Raw genomic sequence first — 25,515 nt, 5'->3', positions numbered from 1 at the left:
AATTTAGAAATGAATTTATTGATATGCATATAACATCTTATAGTCGAGCTCATCAAGGCAGCAAGGGCCTCACTCTACGATTCCTTTGGACTTGCACACAACCTGAGTTACAAACTCCTCAATATTCTTATCAGAGCTTCCACCTTCATCTACTGCCATTTTGGCTAATTTCTTCCATTTATCAGAATTCTTTCTTATCACTTTACATCTTTCACTTTCCATGACTTCCCTTGTGCACCTTTCTACTTCTTCTTTGGTTCATTCACCTCTACTCTAACTCCTACATGCCAAACATCGGCAATGTACTTCGCATTTGTTGGTTGATCAGTCCACTGTGGCATTGCCACCATTGGTACTCCTAAGCTCAACGCCTCGAGTGTTGAGTTCCACCCACAATGAGTCATGAAGCAGCCAACAGACTTGTGAGCCAGAACCTCTAGCTGCGGGCTCCAGGTCACAATCAGACCCTTCTCTGATGACTCCTCCGCAAAGTCGCTTGGAAGTTTTTTCTTTTCCGATTCTCTGACTACCCACAAGAAGTGTAGTAATATAAAGAACAACCTTATGTTTGCTGATAAAGGAGAAAAGAACAAAGAACTAAGTCCACGATGGAAAGAACAAAAAACAGAAAGAACACAGAACTTAGTATTTAAGTATAAAGAACAAAGAGCAGAATTGAGTTATTGGTTACTGCCATCCCATGCCCTTTTATTTATAGGAAAAGAAAACAGAATTACAAAGAAAAACAAACTCTAGAAACGTACCAGCCAACTTCTCCTTTATTTTAAAGAGATGTTTACAAGTTAGTTTAATCCTAGATAAACTTAACAAAAGAATTAAAACATATCCTAATCTAGATAGTAATCTCAACTAACAACTAGATAATCATGCAGTAGATTACTGCTAAGTAATCTGTTCTAGCTTAGGTACCAAACTTCAACACTCCTCCTTGGTTCCAAAGCTAGTCATTCCAATTCTTGCCTTCAGATCTTCAAACCTGGTTTTAGCCAACGGTTTGGTGAAAAAATCTGCTAGTTGATCTTCAGAAGTGCAGTAGCATAGTTCCAGTTCTCCTTCTTGCTGAAACTGCCTGATTGCATGATATTTGATTTTCATGTGCTTGGTTCTATCATGAAAAACAGAATTTTTAGAAATGGCTATAGCTGATGTGTTGTCACAAAACAATGTTGTGGGATTTTGTTGATTGCAATCTAAGTCACTTAGCATCTTCCTCAGCCATATAAGTTGTTTTGCTGCTACATAAGCAGCTATATATTCAGCCTCTGCTGTAGAATGTGCCACCACCGATTGTTTCTTTGAATTCCAGCAAAACACACTCTTTCCCACAGCAAAACAATAGCCTGAAGTACTCATCATTCCTTCATCACTTCCTCCCCAGTCACTGTCTGAAAATCCAACAAGATTGATTGAGCTGGACTTCACAAAATGTATGCCAAAACCTGCAGTCCCTTTCAAATATCTTAATACTCTCTTAGCTGCCACAAAGTGGTTTTGACTTGGTTCTTGCATGAACTTGGAAAGATAATTCACAGCAAATTGAATGTCAGGACGTGTGGCTGTTAAATATAGCAAACTCCCAATTAGACTCCTGTAGACTTTCCCATCAGCTTTTGGAGATCCATCTTCTTTTATTAGCTTCTGCCCCTGTATCATAGGTGTGCTTACTGGCTTGCATTTGCTCATTGCAAAATTGTCTAGTATTTTCAAGGAAAAACGTTTTTGACAAAGAAAGTAACCTTGATCAGACTGAGTTACTTCCATTCCTAAAAAATATGTCAACAAACCAAGTTCATTCATCTCAAACATGTCTTTCATATTGGTTTTGAATTCCTCTACAAGCTGCTCCTTGTCCCCTGTGATTAGCAAATCATCAACATAAACTGATACAATGAGTTTATGTCCATCAGCATGCTTCACATATAAAGTTACCTCATTCATGCTCCTGTTAAATCCCAGGCTTAAAAGATGATTATCCAACCTGCTATACCAAGCTCTAGGAGCTTGTTTCAATCCATACAATGCCTTCTTCAGTAAATAAACTTTGTTTGTTGAATTTGATTTTTCAAAACCAGCAGGTTGCTCAACATAAATCTCTTCATTTAGCACACCATTCAAAAATGCAGATTTAACATCCAATTGAAATATATACCAACCGTTTTGTGCTGCTAGAGCAAGCAGGAGCTTCATTGTTTCATGTCTGGAAACTGGAGCAAAAGTTTCTGTGAAGTCGATCCCTGCCTCTTGTGAATATCCTTTCACTACAAGTCTGGCTTTATGCTTGTTGATCTTACCATCTGCATTTAATTTTGTTTTGAAAATCCATTTCACTCCAATTACCTTCTTATGAGTTGGTCTGTCAACTAGCATCCATGTTTGATTTTTGTCTATCATTGCAAGCTCCTCCTTCATTGCTGCTATCCAAACTTGAGAATTCATAGCTTCTTCAACATCTACAGGTTCTGCCTCAGCTACATTGCACCTGCTATAGATATCTGATAGAGATCTTGTTCCCTTTACTGGTTGATCATCAATATTCTCTGCAGCATCCCACTCAGTTTGTTGTATCTGTTTTGATCCTTCACCTGATGAATTTTTCCAATCCCAAGTAGCATTTTCTACAACTTTGACATTTCTAGCAACCACAACTTTGTTAAAATTCAGATCATAAATTTTATAAGCCTTTGATGTTGTACTATAGCCTATAAAGATCCCTATATCAGCCTTTTGATCAAGTTTTCTTCTTCCAACTTCAGGTTTCAGAACATAACAAATACTACCAAACACCTTTAAATGATCAATACTAGGTTTAAAACCATACCAGAGTTCATAAGGAGTTTTATCTGCTAAAACTCTTGAAGCCATTCGGTTTATAAGATATGATGCTGTGTTTACTGCTTCTGCCCAGAAATTCAATGGCAGCTTCTTCTCATATAGCAAACATCTTGCCATCTCCATCAATGTTCGGTTTCTTCTTTCACTTACACCATTCTGCTGTGGTGTGTAGGGAATAGTCAGCTGGTGTTTAATCCCTTCTTTAGCAAGGTATGCTTCAAATTGTCGAGAGGTATACTCTCCTCCATTGTCAGATCTCAATATCTTCAATTTGTTTCCTGTTTCTAGTTCAACTGCTGCCTTGAACTTAACAAACTCAGCAAACACATCAGCTTTGGATTTTAGAAAGTAAACCCAGCAGTACCTACTAAAATCATCAATAAATAGAAGAAAATACTTTGAACCATTTAATGATTCATTGTGCATAGGTCCACACACATCTGTATGTACAAGCTGGAGTTTTGACACTGCCCTATATGCATTGTCAAGAAACACAGTTCTGGTTTGTTTTCCCAGCTGACAAGCTTCACAAATAATTTGCTGTTCTTGAATATCTGGTAACCCGTGAGTCATCTGCTGGTCAGCCATTCTTTTTAGAGTTGCATAGTTGAAGTGTCCCAACCTTTTGTGCCAAAGAACAGATTCATTGTTCTCATAGGTATTGGCACTCAAACATACTTCCTTCCAGTTAACATTAAAGCTTCGGTTCATCATTTTTGCAGAAAGTAAAAGTACTCCATTTTTATCTTTAATGTCACACACTCCATCATTAAAGACTATTGAATAGCCAGATTCAATCAATTGACCCACACTAACTAGATTTTGGTTGATTTTAGGCACATAAAGAACATTTTTAAGAATTTTTGTACCTGACAGTGTTTCTACTGCAATTGCTCCTTTTCCTTCAACCTTCACAAAGCCTCCATTGCCAATTCTGACTTTAGATAGGTAGCTTTTATCCAAGTCTTTGAATAAGCTTAAGTCTGCTGTCATATGGTTAGTGCAGCCGCTATCAATGAGCCATGATGAGTCCTTTTGCTCTGCTGAATTACACATGTCCTGAATTGTGACCATGAATAAAAGATCTTCTTTGACTTCTGAACAATCAGCTACTTGAGCTTGTTGTCCAGCTTCTGTTTTATTTTTGCAAAATCTTTGGATGTGCCCAAATTGCTTGCAGTTTCGGCATTGAGCATTCTTGAGCCAACACCATGCTTCAAGATGATTAGTTTTCTGACAGTATTTGCAAGCAGGAAAATGCTCTTTCTTCTCTTTCCCCCTCATGAAGCTGTTATTGATGTTTTGTTGCCAGTTAGCAGATTTCGAGCTCCTTCCTTTTTCTCTTTTTCCTTCTTGATTATTTCTGAAATTGTTCTTAGCCCGACTCTTATCCTTGTAAACTGCTACAAGAGCTCCTTCACTTGATCCTTCTTGTCTATATGCTTGCCTTTGCTCCACAGCTTGCAATGCATTTACCAGTTCTTGCAAGCTAATTTCAGAAAAATCTTTAGAATCTTCTAAAGAACAGATTTTATGTTCAAACTTTTCTGGCAGACTCACTAGGACTTTCTCTACAATTCTAGAGTCTGGAAAATCTTCTCCCAAAAGTCTTACTTGATTCACAAGTTTCGAAATTTGAGAAGAGAAATCTTTGATGCTCTCATTTTCTTTCATCTTCAGACCTTCGAATTGTCTTCTCAGATTCAGAATCTGCATCCTTCTAGACTTCTCATCACTGTCATCACCCAATTTTGGGTGATTCCCCAAAATTCATTTTTTTCCAAAAAAATCAAAACAAAATAAAAAATCAAAATAAAAAAATATAAAATAAAGGCTGCAAAAATAGGCGAAAATCAAGCTGCAATTTTCGGAAGAATTTCAAGGCCCAAGTGTACGCTGTTATGCCCAAAAAATAGAAAAATGCAAATTCAAAGGTCAAATTAAATGAGTATTGGACGAGTTTGCATAAAAATTAAGTCTAATGACATAATTAAATTTTTAATGGGCCAATTTGATTTAATCATGGGCCAAATTGAATTTTAATTATGTTCAAGAATTAATTTAGGTCCAATTGAAGGAGTTAATTAAGTGCAAGGACTTAATTATACTTTAAGCGGGTCAAAATTTAATTGGAGGGCTTAATTGGTGAAAATTAAGTTTGTGAGCTTAATTTGGACTTAATTGAAAAGATCGGAATTTTAAGAGACCCAATTTAATTTTTACCAAGTGAATCAATTGAAATCAAGGGCCAAACACAAAACTTGAGGGACCAATTTTGAAGCCTGAAAAACTATTTTGCCTATAAATAGCCTACAATTTCAGCTAAGTAGGGGGGGCAATTTTGACAATATCAGAAAAAAAATACAAAAAAAAACCTAACCCTAAACCCATCTTTTTTTCAAGGAGAGCCGCCTGCACACTTTCCTTCTCTTCTTCTAGCAGCCGCCGTCCCCCCTGTGTGGGTTTCGGTTTTGCTTTTTCCTCTCCAGCCGGTTGCTACCTCCCTCACCCTTTTATCAAACCAGCACCATTCTCACCCCTGAATCTGCCTCCTTCTTCTTCTTTGTGTGCTCCCGATTCTGCAGCTCCTCCACGCCATTTCCTTTCTTCTTCTTCTTCCCTCTTCGGCAACAACCCAGCTTCCTCCTCACTTCGCCTCAGAAGCAGCGTCTCCTCATCACAGCGGCGCCGTCTCCAGCTCCTCCCCCCAGCGATGGCAGCAACGGCGGCAGCAGCCCACCTCGCCGTCTCCTTCAACCAGCGCCCACAGACCAGCAGCTTCATGGTCCAGCGACCGGCCACTTGAAGAAGAAGAAACCGGATCTGCGGTGAAGCAGATCCACCCGTGACAGACCCGAAGAAACCGGCTCTGCAGTGAAGCAAAACAGACCGTTGCTTGCGTTTTTCTGTGTTTTGCAGGTAGTGGTGTCCCTCACAGACGGCAGGGAAGGGAAGAGAAGGAGAAGGCGGGGCAGATCCGCCTGTTTTTGGAGTTCCAGCGGTGGCGCGTGGGTCCACGCGCCGCCAGTGGCGGTGGCGCGTTGGAACACGGGCCACCAGCTGTTCCTGCCTCAAATTCCTGTGCAGAAGGGTTCCTATGCAATTTCTGGAGTTTTGAGGACTGTTTTGTAAATTTTAAATTATTTTATGTAATTGTTATTTATTTTTGAATATTGTAATTTGTATTGTGGATGTAAAAAAGAAAAAAGAAGAAAAAGAAAAAAAGAAAAAGAAAAAAGAAAAAATATAATATAATAAAAAATGTGTGTTTGTGTTTGTATTTTTTATTATGTTATTGAATTATAAAAAAAAAAAAACAAAAAAAAAACAAAAATGCATGTTTGTATTTATTTCAGGGATCTTTTCATGATGAGACGGCAAAAGAATAAGGAAGGATTTAATATTTTGATTGGATCACGGTGTAGAAGTACAAACTTGTATGGAAGTTGTATTTCTAAATTCCGATGAAAAGACAAAATTTTTAAAACTTCTTCAACACATCAAAGCCATGAAGCAGCTTACCTTAGGTAGGGTGTGTTAGGGGTGCTAACACCTTCCCTAACCACAATCAGTCCCTTACCCGCGAATCTCTGACAAGACCAGTCAACTTGGGTTTCCTAGTAACCCTCAATTAAATACTAGGTGGCGACTCCCAACAAAATCAATTCCAATAACAGAGAGAGCAAAAACCGCCATCGCCAGGACGGGCCGACGCCGCGCGCGTGGGGTGTTTTCCGACGCGCGACAGAATGGCGACTCCACTGGGGAGGTATTGTTTTGTAACAACATCGGACTAAGCTTTATGTATTTGATGTGTTTAAATTTTGCCATTTATGTCCTTTTTGTTTTATACATGCATTTTTTAGAATTGCTTCATGCATCACTCTTTATTTTTGAAAGCACACACAAACCTCTAAGTTAGGAGGGGAGTAGCGGTCTGCCTCATGACTTTCAGTCGGGGTTCAGATTTGTGAAACATCCAACTATGAACTGAGTGTTTACTTGGTAATGGCGGTCACAATGTGTCCCAACCATTCCTTGTAAATCCCTATACCGCCTTCACATGAGGTGGTCACTGGGCGGTTCATAGACCCTTTTGAGACCAGGTAGAAAACATACCCATGTTCACATAATCAATAGAACCTGTCCTTAGGTTGTATGTGCTATCATTTATCTGCATTGGGGCGAACCCTTCTTGAAACATCTTGAATTCAAGACTTGTGGTTGACAGAATGATCGTCACTCCGAAAATTTTCATTGTAGAGTTTGGGCAAGAATCAAGATTCTTGTTTCATCATACAAAAGTGACGATCATATGTCACCCCTCGAAGGGCAAGTTCATCATATAGGTTTCATGTTCATACATTTGTCATGCATGCACCAGAATAAAAGGGAGGTCCTCTCCAAGGCTACAACACCTAATTTTGAGCGGAAAAAACATTGGAGATACAGAGTATGCTTGCCGCATCACCCATTTTCAAAAAAGTTGGAGTCTCTGAACAAAAGCTTGACTCGCTTCTGGCTTACTCGAGCAAATATTGAAAAATATCTCTAGGAAAATTCCTTCCAGTCGACCTATCATCTTTGTTCAAACCCCAACAACGACTCAATCCAAAGAAACTGGGGGGCAAACATGGTCAAAAGCCTCAACACAATTCGAAGGGGAATTGCACCTCCGTGGCAAAATGGAGTATGTTCTTGCTCTGCCCAAAAAAAAAAAAAAAAAAAAAAAAAAGAGCTACTCTTGCTTGATCATGCCTGCAAAAATTTCTTGATTGTTTCAACCTATCCCAGTTTTTGTCGGTAATTTGGCTCAAAATTCCACAAGACTTTCCTTGTCCACTGAGCCTTTCCTGTGAATAAAATCATGTGTTTTCTTTTTTGTGTGTTCATGCAAATAACATACTGAGCACACCTTTGTACTTACAAAACTATTGCACCAAGAATTCTTTGGTGTTTTTCCCTTTTTCCCAAAACAAGCATGACCCCATGTTTTCACAAGGATTTTTGGGAAATCAAAGTTTAGTACAAAAAACAGAAATCATGTTGATGTTTGTCCGAAACAAACAAGTTTTGAAAATTCAGGTGATTCCTTAGAGAGGTAACCATACACCAAGAAAACCCAAAAAAAAAAAAAACACCATGAAGTGACTCTAAAGTTGAGTTTTATTTGCATGAATAATGAGAAATCACTCTGCATACTCGCATGAAAGCAAGGTTTATCGATCCTAAATGCATGCATTTGAGATGAAGAAAGGTCATCTTTGATAATCCTCTCACAAGGCTGAAATATATCCTTTGCAGTCCCCTTTTGAGCCTAATGCATTTTTCTTGAAATAACCTTGACTAGGATCACACCCCACATTGGGGGGCAAGTGCAAAAAATCCTTAATGACTAAAAATGCCCAAATAACTCTTGGGGGCATGAAAAACCTCAACGATTGAAAGTGCCCGAACAATACTGGGGGGCATAAAAGAAAATTCTCAATCAATCGAGGGTGTCCATACAAAGCTGGGGGGCATAAAAAAATTCCAAAGGATCCAAAATTCTGAGCATAAAAAAGTCAAGCCAATGCAATGATGCTCAAAATCAAATGAAGAAAAAAAACAAAGAGAAAGAGCCCAAACCCAACACTGGGGGGCACCGTGGACCATTTTACAAATCAAATTTCAAGGTCCAGAAATGTATGAAAAAAAGAGTTTGGGATATAAGCATTAGTGATCCTTAGTCTTAAAGTCCCTTAAACACCTTTTGAGCCTACAAATATCATTTTTCTTCATAGCCAAGAGCCCAAGCCTACATTACGTGCCTAATCAAGTCCTTTCTGATCAAAGGCAAGCAATTTGGATCGGTAGGCAGTGCTTTCTCATGCAAGCAAAATCATTATTCATGCAAACAAAATGAATGCTTTAAAGACGGTTCTCAATAACCCTAAAATTGAAATTTCAACCTTTTGTGATCAACCAGATGTCACTTCGTGTTCTTCACATTTTCGTCGAAAGACGGTTCTCAATAACCCTCAAATTGAAAATTAAACCTTTTGTGACCAACTAGATGTCACTTCCTCACATTTTCGTCGAAAGACGGTTCTCAATAACCCCAAAATTGAAATTTAAACCTTTTGTGACCAACCAAATGTCACTTCATATTTTTCATCAAAATAAAAACCAAAAGTTTTCATCACTTCTGAAAACCTCTCCATAGGAATCACTTGAATTTCTTCAGAATAAGTTTGCTTTGAACAAACATCAAAATGATTTCTGTGTCTGGAATAACTTTGAAATTCCAAAAATTCTGCATGAAGACAACTCTTTGTAAATAGCCAAACCTTCTTTCACATAGCCTCATCCCCAAACCTGATTTGAATACTTGGGGGCATGATCAAACTAGGGGCAATCAAAAACAGCTGGCAGAGTTGGCTCCATGACTCCCTTCCTAGGAAAAATGTCGGGCAAAATTGGCAACCCTTGAGGTAAAGGGGTGGAGGACAAAGAAGTGTGATGGTATTCAGTCCTTCCTAGAGGTCAAAATCACAAGATATGACTCGAGTAAGCAAGAGCGAAAAGAGCCATCGAAGCTTACTATCAGAGACTCAAACTTTTGAGAAAATCAGAACTCCATGAAGAAAGGAGGACACCATGAAGAAAAGGGGACCTACATTTCTCAGGTAAGTATACATGCATATTGATCATGATGCATAACCTTCATCTTGATAGATTAGTGTCTCACAATCACCGCTTTTTGAGTGGGCTTTCGAGCCCTCACTTCTTAGGTAATGTGTTCGTTAACCCTACCTCCTTTTTTGAGTGGGCTTTTAAGCCCTCGCCTCTTAGGTAGTGTGTTCTCTAACCCTACCTCCTCTTTTTAGTGGGCTTTCGAGCCCTCACTTCTTAGGTAATATGCTTTCTAGCCCTATCTGCCTTCATTTTTAAGTGGGCCTTCGTGCCCTCACATCTTAGGTAGCGTGTCCTCTAACCCTACCTCCTCTTTTGAGTGGGCTTTCGAGCCCTACTTCCTTTTTCGAATGGGCTTTCGAGCCCTCACATCTTAGGTAGTGTGCCTTCTAGCCCTATCCACCTCTTTCTGAGTGGGCTTTCTAGCCCTCACCTCTTAGGTAGTGTGTTCTCTAACCCTACCTCCTCTTTTGAGTGGGCCTTCGAGCCCTCACACCTTAGGTAGTGTGTTTTCTAACCTTGCCTCCATTTTTAAGTGGGCCTTCGTGCCCTCACACCTTAGGTAGCGTGTTTTCCAACCCTACTTCCTTTTTCGAGTGGGCTTTCGAGCCCTCACATCTTAGGTAGTGTGTTTTCCAACCGTACCTCCTTTTTAGTGGGCCTTCGAGCCCTCACACCTTAGGTAGTGTGTTTTCTAACCTTGCCTCCTTTTTAGTGGGCTTTCGAGCCCTCACATCTTAGGTAGTGTGTTTTCCAACCATACCTCCTTTTTAGTGCGCCTTAGAGCCATCAACCACCTTAGGTAGCGTGTTTTCCAACCATACCTCCTTTTTAATGCGCCTTAGAGCCATCAACCACCTTAGGTAGTGTGTTTTCCAACCATACCTCCTTTTTAATGTGCCTTCGAGCCATCACACCTTAGGTAGTGAGTTTTCCAACCCTGCCTCTTTTTAAGTGTGCCTTAGAGCCACCAACCACCTTAGGTAGTGTGTTTTCCAACCATACCTCCTTCTTTAGTGCGCCTTAGGGCCAACAACCACCTTAGGTAGCGTGTTTTCCAACCATGCCTCCTTTTGAGTGCGCCTTAGAGCCTTCAAACACCTTAGGTAGCGTGTCCTCTAACCCTACCTCCTCTTTCGAGTGGGCTTTCGAGCCCTATTTCCTTTTGAGTGCGCCTTAGAGCCTTCAAACACCTTAGGTAGCGTGTTTTCCAACCCTGCCTCCTTTCTTAGTGTGCCTTCGAGCCATCACACCTTAGGTAGCGTGTTTTCCAACCATACCTCCTTTTAGTGTGCCTTCGAGCCACCAACCATCTTAGGTAGTGTGTTTTCTAACCATACCTCTTTTTAGTGTGCCTTCAAGCCATTAACCATCTTAGGTAGCGTGTTTTCCAACCATACCTCCTCTTAGTGTGCCTTCGAGCCATCCACCACCTTAGGTAGTGTGTTTTCCAACCCTGCCTCCTTTTAGTGTGCCTTAGAGCCACCAACCACCTTAGGTAGTGTGTTTTCCAACCATGCCTCTTTTTTAATGCGCCTTAGAGCCATCAACCACCTTAGGTAGTGTGTTTTCCAACCCTGCCTCCTTCTTTAGTGCGCCTTAGAGCCACCAACCACCTTAGGTAGCGTGTTTTCCAACCCTGCCTCCTTTTGGAGTGCGCCTTAGAGCCATCAACCACCTTAGGTAGCGTGTTTTCCAACCATACCTCCTTTTTAATGTGCCTTCGAGCCATCACACCTTAGGTAGTGAGTTTTCTAACTCTGCCTTCCTTTTTAATGTGCCTTTGAGCCCTCAACCACCTTAGGTAGTGTGTTTTCCAACCCTGCCTCTTTTTAAGAGCTCCTTCGAGTCCTAACCTTTTAGGTAGTGTGTTTTTCTAACCCTACTTCCTTTCGAGTGCGCTTTCTAACCCTCAAGAGGATTCTTCATTCCTCAACGAGATGAGTCAATCATATCTCATCCTTTTTTTTTCTTTACAACGCTTACTATCTAAAGTCTCTTACAAGACTTTCTACCGTAAGCATTGTAAAGAGGGGGGCAACTGTCATCACCCAATTTTGGGTGATTCCCCAAAATTCATTTTTTTCCAAAAAAATCAAAACAAAATAAAAAATCAAAATAAAAAAATATAAAATAAAGGCTGCAAAAATAGGCGAAAATCAAGCTGCAATTTTCGGAAGAATTTCAAGGCCCAAGTGTACGTTGTTATGCCCAAAAAATAGAAAAATGCAAATTCAAAGGTCAAATTAAATGAGTATTGGACGAGTTTGCATAAAAATTAAGTCTAATGACATAATTAAATTTTTAATGGGCCAATTTGATTTAATCATGGGCCAAATTGAATTTTAATTATGTTCAAGAATTAATTTAGGTCCAATTGAAGGAGTTAATTAAGTGCAAGGACTTAATTATACTTTAAGCGGGTCAAAATTTAATTGGAGGGCTTAATTGGTGAAAATTAAGTTTGTGAGCTTAATTTGGACTTAATTGAAAAGATCGGAATTTTAAGAGACCCAATTTAATTTTTACCAAGTGAATCAATTGAAATCAAGGGCCAAACACAAAACTTGAGGGACCAATTTTGAAGCCTGAAAAACTATTTTGCCTATAAATAGCCTACAATTTCAGCTAAGTAGGGGGGGGGGCAATTTTGACAATATCAGAAAAAAAATACAAAAAAAAACCTAACCCTAAACCCATCTTTTTTTCAAGGAGAGCCGCCTGCACACTTTCCTTCTCTTCTTCTAGCAGCCGCCGTCCCCCCTGTGTGGGTTTCGGTTTTGCTTTTTCCTCTCCAGCCGGTTGCTACCTCCCTCACCCTTTTATCAAACTAGCACCATTCTCACCCCTGAATCTGCCTCCTTCTTCTTCTTTGTGTGCTCCCGATTCTGCAGCTCCTCCACGCCATTTCCTTTCTTCTTCTTCTTCCCTCTTCGGCAACAACCCAGCTTCCTCCTCACTTCGCCTCAGAAGCAGCGTCTCCTCATCACAGCGGCGCCGTCTCCAGCTCCTCCCCCCAGCGGTGGCAGCAACGGCGGCAGCAGCCCACCTCGCCGTCTCCTTCAACCAGCGCCCACAGACCAGCAGCTTCATGGTCCAGCGACCGGCCACTTGAAGAAGAAGAAACCGGATCTGCGGTGAAGCAGATCCACCCGTGACAGACCCGAAGAAACCGGCTCTGCAGTGAAGCAAAACAGACCGTTGCTTGCGTTTTTCTGTGTTTTGCAGGTAGTGGTGTCCCTCACAGACGGCAGGGAAGGGAAGAGAAGGAGAAGGCGGGGCAGATCCGCCTGTTTTTGGAGTTCCAGCGGTGGCGCGTGGGTCCACGCGCCGCCAGTGGCGGTGGCGCGTTGGAACACGGGCCACCAGCTGTTCCTGCCTCAAATTCCTGTGCAGAAGGGTTCCTATGCAATTTCTGGAGTTTTGAGGACTGTTTTGTAAATTTTAAATTATTTTATGTAATTGTTATTTATTTTTGAATATTGTAATTTGTATTGTGGATGTAAAAAAGAAAAAAGAAGAAAAAGAAAAAAAGAAAAAGAAAAAAGAAAAAATATAATATAATAAAAAATGTGTGTTTGTGTTTGTATTTTTTATTATGTTATTGAATTATATAAAAAAAAAAAACAAAAAAAAAAAACAAAAATGCATGTTTGTATTTATTTCAGGGATCTTTTCATGATGAGACGGCAAAAGAATAAGGAAGGATTTAATATTTTGATTGGATCACGGTGTAGAAGTACAAACTTGTATGGAAGTTGTATTTCTAAATTCCGATGAAAAGACAAAATTTTTAAAACTTCTTCAACACATCAAAGCCATGAAGCAGCTTACCTTAGGTAGGGTGTGTTAGGGGTGCTAACACCTTCCCTAACCACAATCAGTCCCTTACCCGCGAATCTCTGACAAGACCAGTCAACTTGGGTTTCCTAGTAACCCTCAATTAAATACTAGGTGGCGACTCCCAACAAAATCAATTCCAATAACAGAGAGAGCAAAAACCGCCATCGCCAGGACGGGCCGACGCCGCGCGCGTGGGGTGTTTTCCGACGTGCGACAATCACCATGGAACTCTGCTTTTAATTTATCCCATGTTTCCTTGGCAGATTTGCATGCCATGATCCTTGTGAAGATGTCTTCACTTACAGCACTATGAAGACAAGAAAGAGCTTTGAATCTCTTTGCCTTTTCTTCATTAAAGAACTTCATCTGTGCAATTGTGGGATTGTTACCTAAAGGAGTAGGTTGCCTATCACTTTCCACTATCTCCCATAAATCAAGAGCTTTGAGATAGGTTTCCATTTTTACAGACCACACACCAAAATTCTGTCCCGTAAACAATGGTGTTTTTGGTGAAAAGTTTGCAGAATCCATTAAAAAAAAACTCACTTTATTCTCTCGTGTTTTTCACTCACCAACCCTCAAAGTAAAAACTTTGATTTATCCTCACTGTACTCTCGTGTTTCTCACTCACAAAAAAACCCTTCAAAGATCCTAAGGATGCTCTGATACCAATTGTAGTAATATAAAGAACAACCTTATGTTTGCTGATAAAGGAGAAAAGAACAAAGAACTAAGTCCACGATGGAAAGAACAAAAAACAGAAAGAACACAGAACTTAGTATTTAAGTATAAAGAACAAAGAGCAGAATTGAGTTATTGGTTACTGCCATCCCATGCCCTTTTATTTATAGGAAAAGAAAACAGAATTACAAAGAAAAACAAACTCTAGAAACGTACCAGCCAACTTCTCCTTTATTTTAAGGAGATGTTTACAAGTTAGTTTAATCCTAGATAAACTTAACAAAAGAATTAAAACATATCCTAATCTAGATAGTAATCTCAGCTAACAACTAGATAATCATGCAGTAGATTACTGCTAAGTAATCTGTTCTAGCTTAGGTACCAAACTTCAACAAGAAGTAGCAGCCACTCCTCTTTAGGCCCCAAGCAATTTCTGCCATTTGCTCCTCTCCCAGTGCAGCCATGCTTCCATATGACACATAAACCACTGAGCCAGTTTCCTTTGAATCTAGCCACTCCTTGCAACCGTCCAGATTAGGTTTGAAGAGGCTGAGACCGTACTCTCTGTCGTCCTCCAGCTGCCTGTCCAAGTAAACTGATGGAATCGTTGGTCCTATTGGCTTTATTGACCTTTGGCTTGCCAACCAGTTGACCGCCTGATGGAAATCAGCAAAACTTTTAGTGCCACAAAGAAAAAGCAGCATACTTTGAAAATATGTTATCATCTTATTAACAAAGAAAAAAGAAATTAAATAGGTATTTGAATCATTGCTGCTTTCGTTTATGTTGCTTTGTTTGTCAATCAGTTGTTGACTGCTTGCTTGTTTGATTACACATTGGTTTGCTTTGTTAAAATGCGTAGATTCAGATCAAGACTTGCACTTCTTATATTGAGGAGATCTTTAGTGGTACCTCTTCCTCCAGGGTGTTGAAAGTGTTGACAAAGATCCAATCAGCTTCCCTGAAATTCGAAAACTGACTAACCACTAGGTTCAATAGAGATGAATATTCTGATTTTGATTCTAGACCTTGCACAAATGATGGCAGATCAGTAATTTCTAGGGCTGGCGGACGTGAAAATGTTAGAGGCAACTTCTCTAGTGGAATCTTGAGCTGCCCCTCATGGATGTGGTAGCAGACAGTGTCAACAGCACATGACTGTGTGAAGAACGAAGCCGCACCGAGGCCAAGCTGTCTAGCTGTCTCTAGAACCCAAGGCATCAGTGAGTCATACACAAGGCAACATATTGGATATCCAGAAGAATTCTTTAGTTCTGCAACGAGTTCTCGCAATTTTAGTGTCACCGTAGCTTGGAATTGTTTTAGGTAGTCATCTATCGAAATCTTGGCTTCCTCATGACTCTGACAATCTATGGTCACAACTCCGACCGAGCCAAGTTGGGTATGCTCGAGCAGCGCCTGGCTTGAGAAGATGACTGCTGTTACCTGGAGTCCTTTGGAGGCTAGGCGCTTGGAGAATTGGATCATTGGGTTAATGTGACCTTGAGCGGGATAGGGTATGACCAGTACATGACTCTTACTCATTTTTTTTTGCTTCTTCTTTTCTCTAACCAAACCTATCTATTTGCTTTTCGTTTTCTGAGTAGGATTGCTACTGCATATACGTATTCTTATAGGTGGTGATAAGTGAAAAATATATAAATGTTTATATTACTTTTACACTATGCTTTTTAATATTTTTTGAATTTATTTGAATCTATGTAAAGTTATTTTATGAGTTTGGGATGTCTAAGTGATTTTATGAATTTATTATTAAAAGATAAGAAATTCAACATTTTCTTTATGTTTATAACTTGGTTTTTTGTAACAAGTTTTTCACCCGGTTAGAGTTTTATAATTTAAACGTGAGATGAATTAAAGTTAAAGCAAATATATCAAGTTTTTCAGAAAAATATTATAGGCAAAAATTCAAATTTGTTTAGACCTCTAATCAGATCTATAAAATCTGGCTGAAATCCTACATGTAGCAAGATTCTCTGCTTTCATACTACAGATTTTAAAAAGCATATCTTGAGTCACAGATATCAAAATTATAAGATTTAAAAGTCCACAATTATCTACACATCCAGAACCACGACTTGTATGAAGGATGCCAGTTCATATAAAATTATTTTGAAGGAGAAAATCTAGACGCGTGCAAGTTGAGTGACAAGATTGGTCTCCTGATCTAATGAGAAAACTAACGGTGAAAAGTTTTATTTTGAGAAGGAATTTGAAGGGACCAGAAGGATTGTTTTCTATAGCCTTTAACATCCTCATCTTTAATTAGCCTTGATCTTATAATGAAAGCTACGAAATGAGATACAAAAACATGGGAAGACCAATTGGACGGGTTGGTTCTTTTTTGATTGCTACAACTCTACAACTAAATTATATTGTCAAGCTTTTGAATGTTTGGTTAGAATAATTTTACATACTTTTCTTCTAAGGTTATTGCGTAGTGAATAAGAATTTCTTTCAATATTAAATTCTCTTGATGATAAATATTAATTAGAGAGCTTTGTTTAATTAATTTACTTATAATTTCATCGATTTTCCTTAGTTTTAAGGGATATCAAATGTATTTGCTTAGAATAATTTCATAGACTTTACTTCTAAATCTATTACGTAGTGAATGAAAATTTCTTTCAATATTAAATTCTCTTGATAATAAATATTAATTAGAGAGCTTTGTCTAATTAATTTACTTGTAATTTCATTAATTTCCCTCAGCTTTAAGGTATATCAAATATATTTGCTTGATATGAAATAATATGTATTTTACTTCGATGATAAAAATATTTATAGAAATGAATGTATGAACCCTTGAATTAAGTTAATTATTTTTATTTTTAGAATTTCATTTCTTTAATTTTTTATTTAAATCCCCTATTCTTTTTTATTTTAATATATTGCAGGAAGATTAAATAAAATTTCTCTTGAATTCAATCTAGTTTTTATAATCATATTATAAATTTATTTTTGTTTGTGATAATAAAATCATAATTATAATTATATTTTGTAGGTTACAACAACCTACCAGTTGCTTTTGATTCTTCATGCTTGGGCAAGAAACAATCAATGTACCTGGATGTTGAAAGTAGGTTGTAAGATCTAATGCTGGTCAAAAACATGTGCTGCCAATTTCTTTTAAGGAGGCCCTTACTCCATGTGTTTCAAGTGAATGTTTTAGTAGTATGTTTCATTTGTGTTTTGACATATTTTAAAAGTGTTTTTATTTTGAAAAAAATATTAAATTAATATTTTTTTTAATAATTTTGATATGTTGATGTTAAAATTTTAAAAAAAAATTTAAAAATTTATTTTGATATATTTCAAAATAAAAAATAAATGATCTCATTAATCTCTCTTTTATAGTTATAAAACTCCGACTTAGTAATAAGTTCAGGTCGTGTGTTACTACAAATGATCCTTTTTTACTAAAATGTTATCATTTTGTTTTTTGTTGAAAAAAAATTAAAGCTTAGATTGATCTATTAATTTATAACCTGAAACTTGAATCAAATCGAATTTTAAATTAAATTTATGACTTTAATCTTAAATCGAGTCGAATCGCGAGTTAGATATTATAATTAACTAGTTTTCTTTCAATCTTTATATTTAGATTATGTTAGCATAGATCCAGCATTTATAGTGAATTTGTATAACCATGAATTGTGAAGAAGCAGGGTGTAAGAATTAGGGGGGTCTAGATGTTTTTATTGGTTGAACATTCTAGATAGGTAGCCCACATTATATCGTGTGCTCAACTAATTTTTTTCATTTAAAATAAAAATATCAAGATAACACAAGCGTTTTCAAAAAAATTAAAATTAAGACTTAGATTATTAATTTGATTGGGTTTAATAAGCTTATATTTTACCCATTAATTTGTACTTTATTGGCTTGTACAGTGAAGAGAAAAATATTATTACATTGTAATAATTTACAGTGTAATGGATCTTGCTGCATAATAATATTTTACCAAACACTCCTACTTTTGTTTTTGTTTTTTTCCTTCTTATAATTCTATTAATCCCGCTGGGAAATCTCTTACGGTCCAATCCAGAGGAAGTGATTGGACCACAGTCATGATCTAGTTGTCTTTTGTGGTACACACTTGAAAGTCATGGTGCCATAGTTGCAAATGCTTTTGAGTTTTGAATATTGTTACAATACCTTCACGTGTATTTTATGCTTACTATATCATTCGCCTGTGAAATGCTGTGGGCCGCCTAATTTTTTTTTAAATGTTTTTAAAAAATTGAATAATTGTTAATGTTTTTTTTTTTGTAGAATTATTTTTTTTTTAAAAAATCATGTGATGATTCACTCAATATGATTTAATTAATTTGATGAGTCTAAAAATATTTTAATTTACCAGTAAAATCATAATTTGACTTAAAATAAATATTTAAAATGTGATATTTTTATAAATATTGAGATGAAAACATATTAGATCGATTCGAATTAATCTAGGTTAATTTGTCAATCCACATGCATGGTCATGAGAGTATAATAACCATACAGAAAACAAATCAAAATAAATTATGAAACTCAATTTTCAATAAACCCAATATTAAAAGATGAAATTGAAAAAAAATCCATTTAAAAAAAACTTGAGTCAACCTAGGTTAATCCGCCAAACCCATGACATGGGTCATGAGATCGGGATAATCCAACAGAAAGCAAATTGAAACAAATTGTGAAACTTAATTATTAACCAACTCAGTATTAAAAGATGAAATTGAAAAAAGATCGATTATAAAAAGGATATAAAAAACAACTTAAGTCAACCTGGATTAATCAACCAAAACGGTGACCCGAGTCATGAGATAGAGATAACCTTAAAAAACAAACTAAAACAAATAATAAAGTTTAGTTCTCAATCAATCCAATTTATTATTGAAAGATAAAATTAAAAAACAAAATCAATTAGAAAAAGAAAAAAAAAACTTGAAGCAACCAAGTTAACTCGTCAAACCTCCAGTTTAGGTAATGAGATTGAGATAACCACACAAAAAGTAAATTATAAAAAATTATGAAGCACAATCTCCAATAAACCTAATGTTGAATGATGAAATTGAAATTGAGAATTAATAAGGAAAAGGGGAAAAAAAACTCAAATCAACTCATCAAACACACGCACACGGTACAAGTCATGAGATTAAGATAACCTTATTAAAAGTAAATTGAAAAAAAATTCTGAAATCGAATCTCCAATAAACTTAATATCGAAGAATGTAATTGAAATTGAAAAAAAAAAAAAGATAGATTGGAAAAAAAAAGCCAAATGAAAGGAAAAAAAAAATCATTCTAGTATATAGTGTTTTATGAGGAAAGATATAGAAAAATCTTTTTTTTTTATTAGCTTTTTTTGTTAATTAATTAATATTGCAACATGTTTGAAGGTGGTTTTAATTTTTTTTTTCACTATGCCTTCTGTTTACAACAAAGGCATGGAAGAAGGCAATAGAACTTGCAGAGAAACCGATTCGATAATTAAGAGGTGGTTTTCTCATATTTGACGGGAGATGTCTGCAGCTCATTTAGAAAGCCATTGCTTGTTATGCATTTATATTAAACTCGGCTAAGAGGAACTGGGCAGCTCGCGTGTTAAATCTTTTCTTAAACTGAGAAAGGGAGAGGATTGATTATTCACAGAATGTGATTTTCATATGACATGCATGTCTCTCCTCCATATATTCAATGAGAGTTGGTCAAGATGTCCACTAGCTTGACTGTGTAATTGCGTAGTCATTAAGCTGCCTTCCTCTTCTTAATTTGGTGGGAAAAACTTCAGGCAATAATTCGTAGACTTTGTGCCCATGGATTCCCTTTCGTATTGAATGAGTTGGTAGATAAGTATATACTGTTCTCAAGACCATATGTATGTCTGTATGTATCTTTTGTGTGTAGATTAAGTGCAGCAAAGAATCATTTTATGTCCCTGAAAGTTCTCTCTCTCAATTTTCAGTGGAATATTAAGGCATCTCTCCGGTGCATATGCAGCCCTTCCTCTTCTAGTTGGTATATATATGTTTTTAGGCTTCCATGGTTTCAGGCCTGTTGTGATTTTGTTAACGAGAGCGGCTGCAACCTGGATAACGCCACCGAGGCCATGTATTGTGACGGTGCGCCACTCCTTAACAATGGTTTATTTCGCCATTAGAGTTGTTCATGATAATCCTCGTCATCCTTCAACATTTTGTCCAAGAACATTGATGGAATTGTTGGTCCTATAACTGGGTATGAAACATCCTAAACAAATGATGGAGATCGTTGAACTCCAACGGTTCTAGTGAAGGCAAGGACACAACCAGAAACTCTCCAGAGGGAGCTTTGAATTTTCCCTGAATTGTATAGACTTCCGTCTTCAAGGGTTTCACATTCCTTGAATCCATCTAAAAACAGTTTCTAAATTGATGGAACTTGCTGGTTTTCCAATGGAAGGGGTAGTGATTGGCGTGACCTTCAGGCCTTTCGAAGCCAAGTGTTTGGAGAATTGAAGTATTGGGTTTATAAATCTAATGGAAATCTTCAAAACCAAGTAAAATCGAAATATTTCGATTCAATCGTTTTGATTATTCGTTTTTTTAATCTTTAATTATATATGCCAATCCCAGTTTTATAATTATACTTCTATAGCAAAATTCATCAATAATAAATAATTTAAAGTGGATGAATTTTTTTTTTAACCCCAAGGTAATACGAACTAGAGTAAATTACATTTATTTAGTCCTTATAGTTGGAACTCAATTTAATTTAGTCCTTAACGTTTCAAAATCTATATTACGATTTAGTCCCTATGGTAGATTTTACGTTAATGTTTCCTCTTCCCTCGTTATTTTAATCATACGCAGAGAAAGAACTTCGAGCAAGGTGTAATGAAGATACAAAGTTTGTACAAGAAACATTGTCGACCACTTTGCCGATTATTGTTTCTATCTTACAGTTGCCATTACATTATACAAAACAATGGCCTGGGTGTGTTGATGGCATGAAGATACAAGGTTAAAAGAAGTAACGGGGTCAGAATAAATCTATACGCCGAGCTGAGAATGGCCCCAAGGCGTTCTTGGCTGCTATTACTTTGCTGACCAGCAGTTTCCACTTAGCTTCTTCTTTCTTTGTTTGCTGCTGCATTTTTTCCTTGAAATGCCTATCAACAAGGAAAGAGAACACTATCAAGATACTGCAGCATGCATATAGTTTGTTTTCCTTCTTTTCTGATTGAGCATATCAGCTCCTCAAATCAAGCAAGTAGGCTATCATATACTCCCCTCACCCAAACCGAACAAGTAGAAAGAAGAATCCGTGAAAAGTTTTCATGGGAATATCAATGTCAACATAGGAGCTTTAATGCAATCTTCAGTATGGTAATGAATCCAGAAAAAAAAAGTTAATCAAAACAAATGAGCCTAATTTGTACTGTTACACAAACACAACGCAGATCTGACAAAAAGCTTGTAAACTATTTTTCATCTATTTCCATGCTTTAAAAAATTTCTTTACATAATTCCACATTGAAGGACATATTTGGATATTCAAATTCTTTAATAAGCAAAATGCCATTCCGGCAAGTGTAAATGTCTTTTGAAAACTGTGTCTTGTTTTGGCTTCTAGTATTTCCTTTTGTTCAAGTTTCATACTCACTTGAATGGATTTTGAAACCCTGAAAATAAAGGCATGGAGGCAAATGATACATGCAAGTTTCATTCTCACCTGCAAAGCGGAACCTTGCAGGAATCAGGCTCATCGCACATACGAGAATGTAGTTCGAGAAGCTGCCACATGCGTTTGCAGTGAATGCAACCACCTGGGACCCGAGACTTGCATTTGGAGAAATGACGAACTAAGGACTCAAGTGCTTTGCAGGCAGGAAAGTTGCAGGCAACTTGGCTTCCTTTCAGCATTTTATCACTAGGTCCAATTGTCCTACACCCATCCCTGCATATGTGAAGGAGGGCCTCCATTGCTTCATACAGTTGCAAGTATACTTTTCTCTCTTCTATTTTCCTCAGCCTCTCTTGTTTTCTCTGACAATAAGTGAAACTCAGATTCCATTTTGTGAAGTTGAACTACAAAAAATATTACAGCTTGTACCAGATAATGTAAAATTTGGATCATACATTATGAATCACGACTTTGTATATGAGCATTGATTTGAGGAAAAGAAAATGAAGAAAGAAGGGGTACAGAAAAAGCAAGACCAACTGATTACTAGAGTTAATTCACGATAGTAAATATCATTTCAAAAGCATCATCGAATTTTATTTAGGCTTCAAAAAATACAAGGGTGGGAGACTGATGTCAAGACTACCAAGTAGACATTTCACTGAGGGGAACATGTTCCTCGACTCATCCATAACCACATAGTTATTCCACTGCGAAACAAGCTGCTAGACTCAACCACTACTGCAGACTAAGATGAAATACCTTTTCCTGATTGAAACCGGAAGAAATTCCACTTAGAAGCATTTTTTTTAGACAACTTCTTCTCAAGGTGACATCCACCATATACAACGTGGCTAGTGCCAATGTTTCCCAAATAAACTGAATTTACAGGATTCCAATTTTAACGGTTAAATTAGGCATGTGAAGATCTACTAGTTGCTACTTCCTCACCTTGAATTGGGATCATAAAAATAAAAGAATGAAAAACATTTCATGTGCTTGCTTGTAGCATGTCATCTATGGTCTAAACAAGTGAAAACAACTTAAACTGCATGTAATTCTCTGCGTGCTTAAAATAACTTGCTGCATATTCTATATTATTGTTCAATATAAGAATCAGGAATTGACTTACCGAATCTGCTTCGACAACAGATTCTACAAGCTCTTGTTCAAGGGCAGGGTTAGCTCGCCTCATAACTTTCCAGCCTTCAGTTGATGATACAGATTTCAAGTCCTTCACAACCATACGAACACAAATTAAGGAGAGTCGTGGCGCATCGCAGCTCCTTGCCAACTGAAGCACGTCTATCACATTTTCTCTGGTCAGACAATCCTGCTCCAGAAGGTCTATACAAACTCTTTTCAGTGACGGGACAGAGTATGAGTGTGATAAAACCAACAGATGGAGAACAAACTTTTTCATCTCATCCTCTTCATAGCTGCATTAGAATATCAAGAATGGTATCTTTATTTAAATCAGAATACCTTAGACAATGAAAAACCAGAAAGGGAAGCATTTCTATTTGAATCTGTTCCAAACAAAAAATAACAAGATTACATAACATTCTCTGTTACATCAGTGATACAGTCCCAGAGAAATTTATTGATGAAGAATATATGGAAAAGGATATTCGAAGATACCAGGATGAGTACAAAAACCGAATGAACACATGGACAGCTTCACAAAGTACACCAAGAATGCTGATGTATCTAATTCCATTTTTAACTTTTGACCGCTGCAGGATAGTCCCAAGCACGGGCGACACAGTACTCTGCAAAAGGGAAAGTAACAGATATTAAACCCAGCCACCACATTGAACCTAAATTTCTTAGTGATTATAAATCAACTCCAGGTGTATTCAAGATAAAGATTACGAATTTTGTCTTTATACTGCCCCTCTGTCTCCATTTATCAAAGAAAACTTGCAAAAACACATCTTTTTATATTTTAGAGGCAACAATATTGAAACGCCTTAATGAATGCATCAGGTTTAAAGAAGATGGCAAACACCTATTTTATCTTTTACATTTCGATATATGAAGTAAAATTCCTTTACTCAAGCAGGCATCTTTGATGAAAACAATGATACTTCCAAGTAAATAGATATGTCAAGGAAGTCTAATTAACTCACCAAAACATTGCAATGAGCTGGAATATACGAGTTGCTCTCTGTGATAATGTAGACATCCGAACCGTATGCTTCCTTGAATAGCCTGTCCCATGTATCTTTTGTTTCCTTTGGAACAGAGCAACTCGCTGAGATCCTCTTACAATGGCTGGTTGTTTTAGATGTTGTATTAGGATAAGGTGGCGGCTTGGGGATGTTACGGGTATCATACACAGAAGATGTGGGAGCTTCCAGCACATTTAAGACATTGGTTGATTTGACCTCCTCAATCTGTGTATTGAAACATCCACCAAGAGATTCACTAGCAGCACAGAGCCAAGGAGAATCGACATCCGGTGAAGCCATAAGTGATCTGTGGTTTCTGCTGTGTAAAAGTAAAGTCTTGCTAGAAGATCTGCAAGAAATTAAATTAAACAATCAAACAATGTACAATTGTTGGTGGACAGCAAAAACAAATTAAACGAAAATGCAGAAAAGGGATCCATAAAATCAATAAAAAAAAAGCAAGAGAGAAGGGATTCGGCATTTACAGTAAATATTAATCCTATAACAGTCATGTATGAAACTAATCCAAATACATAGACTGCCTAATTTTTGTTTGAAGATGGTGTCATACATCGAACTATTGGCCCAAGATTGCTTCACAAAGAACGCCAAACTAAACAATATACAAATCAAAAGTTTAAGGAATGTTATCGAAAGGAAAAGGAATCAGTTGCAGAAAATAATAGAATAAAGAATAAACATGATTATAAAATAAAGGTAAAAAGAATAAAGAAAGCAGCATATATTAAAAATGATTAAAATAACATAATTCTTTTAATAAAAAGTCCAAACCTTTTCAGTGTTCATTCAACCCTGCTTTAAAGCACTCCAGCTCTCACAAAAAAAAGAAAATAAGAAAAAAAAATATACTAAAAATTGCATTTTCTTATACACAGAACAAAAATAAATTGAAATAAAAAAATATCTGGACAGAAAAATCAAGCATTATACATAGAAAAAAAAAACAGAAACCATAAAAGCAATAAGAAATGAACTTCAGAGTGTTCTACAATTGCTTCTTCATTTTCTTTTCCTAGAATTTCCTCAGCAACCAAGCAGAACTAAAATAGTAACCAAGTAATGTACCATACCTTTAAAGCTGGAAGATTCGCTGATCTACTGCAAAGTTTTACTGTATAATACTTATATATACACTACCACCGTTTCACCAAAGCACCTGAAAAAAAAAAATTACCCCACAATCTTAAATACTTTTTCTTCAAAGGTTAATCTTTAAGCCAAAGAATTCACTTAAAACTTACAAACCCAATATTTTTTTCCAAAAAAAAAAAAAGAGAGAACCTGAATGATGCCTTCTTGATCATGTGGGCATAAAAGAAATGAAATTTGCTTATAGAAGAAGTGGGTTTTTTTCTTAATAGTATAGTGAGCTGATAGAGACAGAAAGGAACAGAGAAGGAGCTAAAAGGGGTACAGTGTTGGCACAGGAATAAGTGGACAGGGAGGAACGAAGCAGAGAGCATAGAAGAGACGTGTGCCTAAAACAAGAGGCACAAATGATGCACGACTCTCTTATTATTTATTTGGACTTTTGAGTTTTCTCTTTTTAACAAATTTGGACGTGTTTGATTCAGTTGAGAGCTTGAGTTAC

At 37.0% G+C, this 25,515-nt stretch overlaps 2 protein-coding genes across 4 annotated transcripts; both read right to left on the bottom strand.

Moving 5' to 3' along the window:
- Positions 1–14,212: 14,212 nt before the first annotated feature.
- On the bottom strand, positions 14,213–15,637 carry LOC133672695 (mogroside IE synthase-like). The gene is made up of 2 exons (XM_062093185.1): positions 14,965–15,637; positions 14,213–14,708 (listed from the first exon to the last, which is right to left on the bottom strand). Exons 1-2 carry the CDS (start codon positions 15,595–15,597, stop codon positions 14,427–14,429), a joined length of 915 nt encoding a protein of 304 aa, XP_061949169.1. The 5' UTR covers positions 15,598–15,637; the 3' UTR covers positions 14,213–14,426.
- A 5,287-nt stretch (positions 15,638–20,924) lies between these two features.
- LOC133672651 (BTB/POZ and TAZ domain-containing protein 3-like) lies at positions 20,925–25,423 on the bottom strand. Of its 3 annotated transcripts, XM_062093126.1 has the most exons (8): positions 25,206–25,423; positions 24,995–25,080; positions 24,696–24,737; positions 23,862–24,252; positions 23,371–23,501; positions 22,862–23,168; positions 21,778–22,091; positions 20,925–21,214 (listed from the first exon to the last, which is right to left on the bottom strand). In XM_062093126.1, exons 4-8 carry the CDS (start codon positions 24,201–24,203, stop codon positions 21,085–21,087), a joined length of 1,224 nt encoding a protein of 407 aa, XP_061949110.1. In that variant the 5' UTR covers positions 24,204–24,252; positions 24,696–24,737; positions 24,995–25,080; positions 25,206–25,423; the 3' UTR covers positions 20,925–21,084. The 3 variants fall into 3 exon arrangements, with proteins under 3 accessions (XP_061949110.1, XP_061949107.1, XP_061949109.1); XM_062093123.1 differs by lacking the exon at positions 24,696–24,737; XM_062093125.1 differs by lacking the exons at positions 24,696–24,737; positions 24,995–25,080; positions 25,206–25,423 and adding an exon at positions 24,389–24,516.
- Positions 25,424–25,515: the final 92 nt, after the last annotated feature.

This window comes from Populus nigra, chromosome 14, assembly GCF_951802175.1.
Source record: "Populus nigra chromosome 14, ddPopNigr1.1, whole genome shotgun sequence".
In the NCBI taxonomy this organism is placed as follows: Eukaryota; Viridiplantae; Streptophyta; class Magnoliopsida; order Malpighiales; family Salicaceae; genus Populus; species Populus nigra.
This window is presented reverse-complemented; position numbering and strand designations above follow the sequence as displayed.

Excerpts from the sequence above, each read along its gene's own strand:
- LOC133672695 (XM_062093185.1), bottom strand. The coding sequence starts at position 15,597 with ATGAGTAAGAGTCATGTACTGGTCATACCCTATCCCGCTCAAGGTCAC. Across the intron at positions 14,709-14,964 it reads TCAACACCCTGGAGGAAGAG|GCGGTCAACTGGTTGGCAAG; the intron begins GTACCACTAAAG and ends GATTTCCATCAG.
- LOC133672651 (XM_062093126.1), bottom strand. The coding sequence starts at position 24,203 with ATGGCTTCACCGGATGTCGATTCTCCTTGGCTCTGTGCTGCTAGTGAA. Across the intron at positions 23,169-23,370 it reads CGGTTTTTGTACTCATCCTG|CTATGAAGAGGATGAGATGA; the intron begins GTATCTTCGAAT and ends ATTCTAATGCAG. Across the intron at positions 22,092-22,861 it reads CTGTTGTCGAAGCAGATTCG|AGAAAACAAGAGAGGCTGAG; the intron begins GTAAGTCAATTC and ends ACTTATTGTCAG.